The sequence below is a fragment of the Pteropus vampyrus genome, unplaced genomic scaffold (assembly GCF_000151845.1).
Source record: "Pteropus vampyrus isolate Shadow unplaced genomic scaffold, Pvam_2.0 Scaffold110, whole genome shotgun sequence".
Classification (NCBI taxonomy): Eukaryota; Metazoa; Chordata; class Mammalia; order Chiroptera; family Pteropodidae; genus Pteropus; species Pteropus vampyrus.
The window spans coordinates 1,952,185-1,963,927 of NW_011888891.1; the positions used below are offsets into that span (position 1 = coordinate 1,952,185).

The 11,743-nt window shown below is 40.6% G+C and overlaps 2 protein-coding genes across 2 annotated transcripts in view; one reads left to right on the top strand and one right to left on the bottom strand.

Moving 5' to 3' along the window:
- Nucleotides 1-2,281: 2,281 nt before the first annotated feature.
- On the bottom strand, nt 2,282-3,007 carry CLDN25 (claudin 25). The gene has a single exon (XM_011365379.2). The coding sequence runs from the start codon at nt 3,005-3,007 to the stop codon at nt 2,318-2,320; it is 690 nt and encodes a 229-aa protein (XP_011363681.1). The 3' UTR covers nt 2,282-2,317.
- A 3,789-nt stretch (nt 3,008-6,796) lies between these two features.
- ZW10 (zw10 kinetochore protein) overlaps nt 6,797-11,743 on the top strand; it is a 48,546-nt gene continuing 43,599 nt past the window's right edge. Inside the window, exons 1-2 of the mRNA XM_011365380.2 lie at nt 6,797-6,996; nt 8,825-8,959. Coding sequence (XP_011363682.1) covers nt 6,892-6,996; nt 8,825-8,959 — 240 coding nt within the window. The 5' untranslated portion in view covers nt 6,797-6,891. The remainder of the gene's footprint in view (nt 6,997-8,824; nt 8,960-11,743) is intronic.

The following is an 11,743-nucleotide window of genomic DNA, read 5'->3' on the forward strand; positions in this document are numbered from 1 at the left end:
CACAATAAAGAAATGTTTTTAATGTTAGAATAATTTGCCACAAATGTATGAGAAAAGACTGAGTTGAACCTAAGACTTTATTAGTTCTATTTTTATTTCTCATTTTCCCTGCAAAGCAGGTAGATAAAAAACGGTGGCTGTTATAGGTGAAAAGCATCTTCTTTCACAGACTCTCTCTGAAAATGGATTCTGGCCAGCATGCAAATCATTTCTTTCTGGGGATGACATAAATTATTGGCCACTGGGAATCAATCAATAGTTCCTGCTCCACCCCTATTTAAAAAATGCCTTTGTGTCCTTTGTAAGGAGAGTTAGACAATTTTCTTAATAAATCTTTAGTTTGTGGGGGGGGGGTTCCCCCAGAAGCAGCCATAATCACATGCTGATGAAAAATATCAGCACCTGCAAACGTAGAATTAAGGATGAGGGCTGCAAGCCACCAGCAGGCACAGGTGAGCCACCTGGCAACAAAAACCCTGTTTAGACCTCAACAAAAGCTCAGAGGACAAGATTCTTTTTGTAGGTCTTTGGTTTTTTCTTCTGCTGATTTTTCCTTTGGTCTGGTGGATTGTCTTGACAACCCATCCCCATGAAGCAATAGGATTGGTGATAAAAGACTGACATAGAATCAAAACCCTGGATTCAAGTCCTGACCAGCTAATTACTCGCTGTGGGCACATTGCCTAAATTCTCTGAATATCAATTTCCTCATTAGCAAAACATAATGTCTTTATCTCAACCTCAAAAAAAACCTCATGATGCATTAAATAAGTCTATGCAAATAAAAATATGTGGAAGTTCTTTGTGAACTCTTAAACCCTACCCAATTGTGTGACAGGGAAATTGCATAGGGACGAGGTATTAGAAAAGGGAAGGCAGACTACTGCTGCAGCCATCGGGGGGCTGAGCTTCTATTCCTGGCCACTCGCTTGGCTTCCTGTAGTTCTAAGAATAGAGACAACTTCCTCAATTCAACCTACAGGCCCTGCAAGATCTGACTCCTTCCTAACTCACCAGCTTTGCCATATACATTTTTTCTCTTCCTTGTGTAGAACTATGCAAGGTGTCCAAGCAAGCAGCACAGCTTCACCTGAGCTGGGGAGGGAAGTGTCCAAGCAAGCAGCACAGCTTCACCTGAGTGGGGAGGGAGGAGTTCTGCAAGCAATCCAGCAGGCCTCCGAACTGGGAGAAGTCACCTATTTGGGGACATTTGGGAGCTATCATCCTGAGTTGTGGGATTGTCAACAAGGTCAATGATGGCTCTTTTTCATTCAATTAAGGGAGTAGGGGACAGATGGTGCAGAGAGGAACAGTGTGAATAGTGTAGGGTGGTTTCTGTTAACAGGTTTATGAGCAAACATGAGGCTCCTCCTCAGGACCTGCAGAAATGCCTGAGGAAGACTTGGGTGCTGGGGTGAAGAATGGGGAAACGGACATCAGGCAGAGGGTCTGTAGGTACAGGTGGGACAAGCAAAAGAACTTGGGTCACTATTGTAGCCACAGCCTAGGGTAGGTCTGCTGACACTTGGGTTAAAATTTAAGAGATTGATATCATTTTGCATGTGGTAAAAAAACATTTCTGAGCTGATAATTCTCTGCACATACATGCCCATATCAGGCAGTTCTTGGGCACAGCCCCTCTGGTAACCAATAGGTCCTGGTTTGCCCTGGATTTTCTCAGTTTTCATATTCTGGGCAAAACAGGATGGTTGATCAACTTACCACTCACTCTATTTCTTACCTTCACACTGGGGAGACAAGCAGACCACTCATAGCCTCATAACATAGCAGAAACAAGACCATATCTTCCCTTTGGGATATTTAGAATCTACAAAACAGCAAAGATATAGTGCAAAGCTCCTTTTTAAATTGTGCACCTGAGGCTGAAAATGCACACAAGGAGGGCTCCTATCCTAAGATGCTATTCTAGGCCAATAATTCATTTTCATTTACCAAGGCATATTCTTTAGCTTTTCTATCTATATATACAGTGACTATTCACATTAGATTTTCTATGATGGGTGTAACTTTTAAATATATTTGCCTTATTAATAAAAAATCAAGTATATAATTAATGTTATGAGTTCAAAAGCATTTTATAGAAATAAGATCTAAAGCAGACAAACATGTTTGGTAGAAACTTTGCCTTGATTTGTCATTCTGAACTTAGGATCACTATGTCATGAAGATAGTCAAATCTTTCACAAGGGAGAGTGACCCCCCAAACGAGCAAACAAATACAAAATTATGAAGGGTAAGGAAGGGAAAGGATTCTACTGATTTCTTTATTCCAGAGATTCCTTGGCAGAAGCTAGTCCTAGATGAACAGGTTTCTAGATCTTGGTATTTGCTGGAAGGAGCCATCAGACTCTTCTGCTGGAGCACAGGATGATGGGGCTGTAGGGCTAGACATCCAGGGAGAGGGCACATCTTCTTTCCCCAGGCAAGCTGAGAAGCTGAGGAGTAACCCACCAAGAGCCAGGAAAATACCAGCAGCCCAGCCCAGGTAGAGGACATCTCCAAACTCCCACCGAGGCACAATCTCGGGGATGCTGACATCCCAGAAGTCTTGAATTGTGGTATAGGCCACCCAGGAGACTGGAAAGAGGGTAGTGGCTGAAGCTAATGCCTCCAAAGTCCCTCCCAGGATGCAGAGCCACCTCTTAAATGCCCATCTGATCCTGTGAAACTGGCAGCATTCCGACCCCAAGCCAGAGAGCAGAAGTCCCAATAATCCCAGCCCATGGGAGGCCACCATGAGGATGCGGGATACCTGGAGCTCCTGGGGCAGAGATAAGAAAGATTCGAAGGCCTGGCACACAGTGGCAACTTCCTCCTGATTCACGCAGACCTCCCAAAGGCCCATGATCCAGGTCTCCATTTCATTCAGTTCCAGATTGAGTGTCTTCCACTGGGGCAGGGCGGTGGTGACACATGAACAGACCCAGCCAAGGAGGGATAGGAGCAGTCCCCCGAACTGGGCTTTCCCCTGGAAACTCCAGGCCATGGTTGCTTCCACCACAGAGAAAGGAAAAGAAGGACAAGTGGCTCACTGACTGGTTAGCAGGGAGTACTTTTGGGGGTGTTGAGTGGAAAGTTTTTTGCATTTGGAGAGGATTCCTGTTTCGGTTTTCTAGGTAGCAGCTGAGGCAGGTGCCAGGAACTCGGCAGTGTTTGGGTTTAGGGGGAGTGCCCAAGATTAGATATGGGTGTGGATTCTGGGGGAGGGTCCCATGAGAGGCAAAAAAGCCAGACAGTAAGCCATCAATACATATGTGATGAGTTAAGTTCATAAAGTTAAAATCACTCTCCAGTTCCAAGATAACAAGAATGAAGTCCTGAAAGTATATGTTGATGTAATGTCCCTGGAGGGCAACAAGACTTCATAGTTCATATTTTAAATATATACATACCCTACCTCCAGGAGTTTAACCTAATTTATTGTGAGTATATACAAGGATTTATGAAAATGTCCATCGAAATATTATCAATAATTGCACATTTGGGTTAATACTAGGCAACCATTTTAAAATGATGTAGAAAAAAATGTTAATGATGTGAAAAATGTGTTTAAGTGAGAAAAGCAGGTGACCAAATAGCATATAGAATATAATTTCATTTTCATAAAAAGTGCATATATGTACATGTACATTTATGTATGTATATATCTATACCTGTATCTATACATATATACCACAAATGTTAACCATGGTTATTTAGTAAAAGAATTATGGGTAGTTTTTATTTCCTTATTTGTGCTTATCTATATATCTTATAAATTATATAAATTTTTCACTTAGTATTTTTGTAAGCAGAAAAAAGAAGAAAATTCCAAGGATCCCATCCAGATCCAGAATATACCAGAAGGGAAGGGCTGTGTCTCCAGTCTCCTACTGCTGCTTGGACAGCAACTATAAATAGATGGTAGTCCTACCAGTTTCCATCCTTTATTTGTTGCTGCTGTTAAGAGGCAGGTTCTGACAAGAAAGAAAATAATTTGCATTTACTGAGTGTCAGACTTTGCTTAGATGCTACATCCTTCCTTAATTTTCACACCACGATTATAAGATACGTGCTAGGTAACTTTGCCAAGGTCCCCAGTTGGTAAGCGACAGATCCAACTTCTGAACCAGGTGGCTTAGACTGTGACATTTCACGTTCTTGTCTCCAGGCTGAAACAGTGACTCCTCCTGCAGTGGCATCTGCACACTGGTGACACAGCACATAGGTGAGGGTTACTCTTTATGGCAAAACAGAAGAAAATTGAGATTTTTTATACTGAAGACAGAAACATTGACCAACACATTTCCTTTTTCATATTTTAACCTATTGATTACCCTGTGGTACACTAGGAGGTGAAAGTAGAGGTGTGCTAAATTTAGCAAGGAAAAAGCGGTATCCCAACTTTATCCGAATGATGTCTCAGGACCTAAGCAGCCAGATTAGATTGTCAGTGGTATGGAGGTAGAGGAAGGCAAGCAGAATCATCAGGAATACTTTTTTTTCTTTTGTTTCATTATAGGAAAATTTCAAACATACATAAAAGTAGAGCAAATGCTACAAAGAAATCTCATGTCCTATCACCCAGCTTTAAAAATTATCTACTCATACCAATCTTGTTTCATCCATACCTATACCTACTCCCTTTGTCCCTCCCTTCGTACTACTTTGAAGCCAATGAACGCTCTTTCAAAATGTAATTATAACAACCAAATGTTCTAATTAATATGATGGCAAAATATTATACATCTCTGGAAAACACTGTCTGCTTGTACTGTATCCATCCAGATTTGTGTTTGATATATTTTTTTTGCATACAAGAGCGCCACACATGTGTCAGCCATGATAGGTCAGGAGGAGTCCTTTTCCAACATTGCTCCTTATTGCCTCACCTTTTTTTCAGAGCCCTTTCTTGATGATTTGTGAAAATCTCTGTGTGGAGACATATAAACCACGATAAGTATGAACTATGAAGGAGGTCAGGTTAGTGAGGGAAAATGAAACCTATTCATTTACTAATTTCTTTTTATTTATCGAAGTATCCATTCAGGCCTGCATGCATTGACTGTAAGGAGCAATCCCACTCCATTCTGGATGCTCTTTCTTTTCCTTCCTCAGCCTAACTCTGGCTTTTCCCTGTCTTTTCCTGGATCCTTAAGAAATAGTCGTTAGCGTATCCAGTGGCCTTTCTGCACAGGGAGAGGCAGAGCTTCTGTAGTTGTGTTTGTGAGAATGCATGGATCTCTTTCCTGCAAGAAGATCCCAGAACCTCAACCTCAATGTAGCACCTCTTTCCATTCTCACTTCAGATTTCTTCCTACTGTGGAACCTCCCTGATTCAATCAATAACTGTGGGGGCCTCCCCCTCTGCCCTTTACACCTTCCTCAGAGGTGGATTAAGCTTTAGGGCTTGTTAGTTGCACAGGCCCCTTGCAAGGCCTACACCTAATTTTGTATTTGTACCTTATATTCTTTTCTTTAGAGTCCTACCCCAACCTGCACCCCAGCAGCTGTATAAGATTTAGGTCTCACACAATCTGGATCCCTCTCTCATATATCTCCAAAATAGTTATGATCATATTTTCCCAGAATTATTTATTCCCAGCCTAGCACAGTGTCTATCGTATAGTAATTGCTCAATAAATACCTTTCTCTCGGGGCATATATTGTTATTGGTAGCATTTAGAATTCAAATTAAGGCTGACAGGTCTACCAAACAGAAATCGACTTGGTTTTCTAGGGAGGGGAACTCCCTGGGCTGTTATGGCTGTCCTTTGTGCTTTCTGTCTCAATCCCAGTTTCATTTCCTTTGCTCGTGTCCTAGGAAGCTGTCCTTGCCTCATTAGGATAAGCAGATTGTCTCACAGAAACTTAAAAGTGGCAAGGACCTTAGGGTCAGCATCTACTTGGAGTCAACCCTCACAAGTTACTTTTTAAATTTTAAAGATAACGTTTTAATTAAAGCAGTATATATTTATTGCAGACAAGTAGAAAAAACAGGGAAAGAGAATAAATACCAGAAATTATCAGAGAGATAATTTGTGTACATCCTTTACCTCTATATATTTATCTATCTCTTTTTAAAGAAGAAATCATACCTGTACATACATTGTGAAAATCTTTAAATAATGAAACAATTTTAAAAAGCTTTTGATAAAATTGATTTGTATTATCTGATATAAAGTGCTGAGTATCTCGTTTTAGTAATGTTTATATCTAAGTAATAAAAATAATATAAACATGTAATGTACTATGTAGATGTAATATATGTATATTTATATGTACAAAGATGTGTATACTAACATATATACATAGACGTATAAACTATGCACTAAAAAAGAAGTGCAATTATAGGCGGGCTTTTATTTATAACGAGATGACGCCGCTTCGTTGCACAACTCCAGAGGGCACCATACATTTAGACTCTGATGACTAATGCGGCACGAGAGTGAATATTTAACGATAAAAGATCAAGATGGCCTCATCAGGTCCTCTGGCTAAATTTCACAGGTAAGCGTTTTGAAATTGAGAAAAACATGGTTATTAGGTAAAAACAAAAACAAAAACAAAAAAAACCCAAAAAAACCCAAGCCATTTCATTTCTTCTAGTGAAAAACGGGCAGGAAGAAATAAAGTCTTTGAAAACGGCTACGGAGGAAAACGCGTCTACCCAGTTTGCCAACTATGAGACGCCGTGGACATTCCAAGATAGGAGAGTCGCGGTGCCTCCTGGGAGTTGTAGTGCAGCCACCGCCTTCTGTGCAGCAATCTGGGCTGCGCGAGACTTCCCTTCCCTTCAGGCCGCGCGCCGAGGCTGCCGGCGGGAGTGGATCTGCTGCTCTGGCTACGGGAGAGTGACCCTGTCCGTGAGCGTTGGGTCTTGTCGTGGCGATGGCCTCGTTCGTGACAGAAGTTCTGGCACACACGGGGAGTCTGGAGAAGGAGGATCTGGGCACTCGAATCAGCCATCTGACTCGGCGGGTGGAGGAAATCAAGGTATTGGTGGGGCAGCCGCTGACTTACTAAAAAAGGGACGCGGGCTCCTTGTGCGACCGGACGGAGGGGAGTGAGGGGCTAAAGGCAGAAGAAGTGGGTACGAGCAGTCAGGTGTGGGGCTGGGTAGGAAGAATAGGGAAAGTCTGTAGATTGATGAAGAAGCTTGGAGGGAGCCCAGACAGGGCTTGGGAACTGAGGAGGCGAGGAGGCCTGGGACAGTGGGGAGGAAGAGGCGGTGGCTGGGGGAATGTTGGGAGGTGGGATTAAGTATGGGAGGGATGGAGTAGGGGAGCTAGGAGGGAGACTAAGTAGTGACCAGCGGAGCCTGGAAGGTGGGACTGGAAACCCCAAGGTAATCAGGGAGGGACTATACGAGAGGGGTAGAATTTAGGACAGGACTCTCTCCAATCTGTGAGTGTTTTATTTCCTCCACTCACTCCTCTTTGTACGATTTGTTGACGAATGTAGTAGCTTTGAGAGGACTGTACCATTCTCCTCCCTGAAATTTTTGTTAAAACCTATCAATATGTTTATTAAACTCTATTCTCCATCCCCAGACCTCTGAAGCTGTGCTGAGCATTACAAAACAAGTGAATGGCACTTTTGCAGACCCTGTTTTCTTGAGATTGATACAGAGAAAAAAGGGCACATAGCCACACAGTTTCACTTTGTACTGCCGTTATCACCTTGCCAGTATTTGCCCACATCTTTGTTGCTTTCATTTAAAATTATGTGTACCGCCTATGTCTGGATTTAAGGGAGCAAATTTGGCATTGTACCATCAAGCACAAAAATGGTTTTATTTTTACAAAAATGATTTCCTAAATTTTAAGTATTCATGTCACTGGTATTGCTTCTTTAATATGGCTTTAGAATTTACCACCACTTTTTATGTAAGGGAAAGAAGGCAGACAAGCTACTTTAGCATGGATCCTATGTGTTCTGGACCTCACTTACCTTTTTTTTCACTAGTTTCTTTTCCTAAGGTGATTCTTCAGCCAATTGAAAATTATTTTTTATACTCCAGGCAGGCCTACTTTTCTCTTAGTTCCCAGATTTTGCTTATGTTATCATTTCTCCATCTTTTACCTATAGTATTTCCACCCATTTTTCAAGTTCCATATCAAATGTAGTTTCCTGCATGAAAAATAGCCTCACTTTTCCCTTAGGCAGAGGTGATCTCTTTCATTTGTGCTCCTGGAAGTCATTAACTCTGTTGCTGTATTACATTTCTATATTCTAGTTACATATGTGTACTATCTTTCCTATCTAAAAGGAATTTATTTGTGGGAAAGTGTAATTTATTTTTGTATCTTCCAAAGCATTGATTAATTCAGTGCAAATTATTCAATAATTTATTTATTTAATTACTTTGAATTAAAAGAGATGATGAAACTTGTCAGTTTAGGGTTATATTAGGCCTTAAGCTAAACATCCATAAATTGATTGAGGTATACAGATTATGGATTTAAATTATCCATTTGCTTTCTTTTCCATTAGATTTATGCTTAAAATTGTGGCTGTAGTCTGAGCTTATATAGTTCAGTATGAGAACTTATGGCTCCACCTTTCTCTCTTCCAGAATTTGTACCACTCTTGGGCACTGTTGAGGTCTGGTGATCATTGTCTTCTTGCCCCCTAATGTTATACCACCTTTAATGGTGGGAGATATGTGTTTTTCAAAGAAACCCATTGGCTTCAAGAGAAAGTGAATGGGCGTGGGTAACTGGCAAGAAGGCTCCAACATAGCAGATGCCTAATGAAAGATGAGCTGTATATTTTTAACAGAGTTCCCTACTCATCTCATTGTAATTTTTCCGTCTTACAGGGTGAGGTGTGCAGTATGATCAGCAAGAAGTACAGTGAATTCTTGCCTAGCATGCAAAGTGCACAGGACCTTGTTACCCAAGTGGACAAGCTATCTGATGACATTGACCAGCTGAAATCCAGGATAGAGAGTGAGGTAAGAATAGTTATATTGGTAGGTTTGTACGGAGGCAGTTCAGTTTCCTCATTCCTAAGACACTTCAGTTCCATACAACTTTTCAAGGCCTCACTTTCCTTATTGGTAAATGGACGTTGAATTAGATGACTTTAGTGTGACTTCCAACTTTAAAATAGAGATATTTTGGATGTAAGAGTGATCTGGCTGTGACGTCTGTTCCGTTGATCACCAGGGTTGATTCAGCTGATCTGGCTGGCTAGGTGGGTGTCCCCTTCCTCTCTCACCGCTCCATGTGTGTCCCTCCTGAAGCTGTGCTCATGATTGAAGTGGACGACCTTCTCCGATAGAGAAGAGGACTGTTCTTCAGTCAAGGATATACGAGTAGCTGCGCTCCCCTGCTAGAACCTCCAAACAAGCTCTCAAGGTCCATTTGTAGAAAGAACGTAGGGTAGTCAAGCTTCCAAAACTCCAGACACATCCAAATGGGGCACCACTGCATGAGGCAGTCTGCCTTTCAAAAAAATAAAAAATAAAAAATAAAAAAAATAAAATAGAGATATTTTCCAAAAATATAATGTAAACAATTTTTTTATGATAAAGTTTTTTAGCTATAATAATAATGTGTTGCATTTGAGTAGCACTTTATACATTTTAAAAAAAATAACCTCAGGATTTTATTGTCTTCATAATAAAATAAAAATAGATGAAGCTTAGGACTGGATAATTTGGCCTTTTCTCTTGTTGCTTCTTAGTTCAAAATGTTTGTATCTGTTAATGGCCAACATTCTCTTACATCTACAGCTGGCTTCAACACATCCAAGCTTCAGCATAGTCTTTGTCTTTTGGCCTTCTGGAAAATTGTCTCTTTATCCATCACAGACACTCTACTTCTTGTCACTCTGTGGGGCTAGTGCTTGCTGTACTTCTTATGGAAAGTTTGGCAGGTTTTAAGAATGTTTACTACGTTTGCAGAATGCCATCATCAAAATAAGAAGTAAGCCAGTCTGAAAACAGAAGTAGCTGTTTTATAATTTTGAAAACATTTTCACATATCTTTTCTCACCAAGAGTTCCCTTGCAGTTTTAGGAAAAATAAGCAGTTGAAAGAAATCAAGTTGATATTAGAGGTGTAAACAAAGTCTAATCTTAGGTGTCTTCTACATCTATTTCTAAGTTATTCAGGGCTCAGTCATATCCAAAATCAAGATGTTGAGCTATTCTCAAGGTCCTTAAGGAAAGACACCAAAACTCTTTTCTTTGTGATAGTTAACTTAAAAAGGAAAATGAACAAATGTATTTTCAAAAGTTTCCTATAAAACTTGAATCGTAGGTGGGGAAACCACTAGTTGCCTAGAAAATCTATTCAACAGCCAGCTTACCAATCATTCTAATTAGAGGTTTTAATAACAATAAATCTGTTACTCTACAACTCTGGCTCAGTTCAAATATTTTTAATGTTGTATTTGTTTGATCAGTGAGTCAATAGTGCAGTCTTTGTACTATTAGAAATGAAGTGTCTGAAACAAGAGAGTAATGGGCTCTGTATATTTTTCTGGCCAGATTATGGCTGGTGAAATTTATTTAGTTCTGGTTGTTGTATTTTGAAAGACGGCTGGTCTAGATGAAAAGGTCCAGGCTTGAACACTGTACCATCTAAAGAACAATGAAAAAAACAGAGTCTTTAGCCTTAGTTAGAAATACTTTCTCCCTGTAATATAGGAGAAAGATTCAAATTATGGCTAGATAAGGGGAATTAGATTCACTAGGTGGATATTATAAAGGGATTTATTCAGTTATTTGGTGTATTGAACACCTATTTATAAGATGCTGGACACTGATAGTTGCAGAACTAAACAGTTTTTTATTTCAAAATGTGAATTTCATGCCTGTTGTAGGTGAGTGGAATAGTGTGATACATACTAAATAGGAATAATGTAGTTAGAGAGAGGAGATGTAGCTAAAGATGGCTTCCTGTAGGAAGTAGTGTCCAAACCAAAACCTGAAATGATAGGTAATTAGGCATAGGAAGAGGGAAGAGTGTTTTAGTTAGTCATAGGGGACAGCATTACAGAAGCATGGAGATAATGGGGAGATGCCACTTTTGGAGAGCTTCAAGTGTTCCCTGTGGCTATGCTTAGAGAGTGGTGGGAAAGGACATGAGATGAGATTAGAAAGGTAAGCGAGGACCTTGTGTATCAATTTAAGTAGCATGGATGTTGCCTTGATTGCAATGTGGAAGCCATGGAGGATTTTAAGCAAGTGAGTGACATCAGATTTGAATTCTAGGAATCCCATTTTGCTTGCAGTTCGAAGAAATGAGAAGGCAATTAAAGCAGTAGGAGGCAGTTAAAGAAATCAGGCAAGACAGGACCGTGACCTACTCTAAAGTCAGTAGCAGTGGAGATGGAGAAAAATGGGTGCATCCTAGTGACATTTAAGACATAAGATCTTTAGGACTTTTTGATGCGTGCAGTGAAAGATGAAGGAATCAAGGATAACTGGGGAACTCAGCCACTGGTGTGCCATTCATTGAAGTAGAGAATATAGAGAAAGAGTAGGTTTTTGTGGGGGAAATGATTTTAAATATGGGTGCCTAAGGAATATCCAAATAGAGCTGTGCAGTTGGATTGTATTAAGATGAAGGCTAGACTGTTGTAAAGAAAGGGGTTGGCAGTGGGGGTGGGGAGTGGGGGGTGGGGGAGGAGGTGGGGAGAGGTGGGGAGAGAGATTGATCGAGAGAGGGAGTGAGTGAACTTGAAATGCAACGGCTCAAACAAGATAACATCGTAGTGGTCCTGGCTGT

Bases quoted from the DNA above. Each gene is read 5' to 3' on its own strand.
- CLDN25 (XM_011365379.2), bottom strand. From the start codon at position 3,007: ATGGCCTGGAGTTTCCAGGGGAAAGCCCAGTTCGGGGGACTGCTCCTA.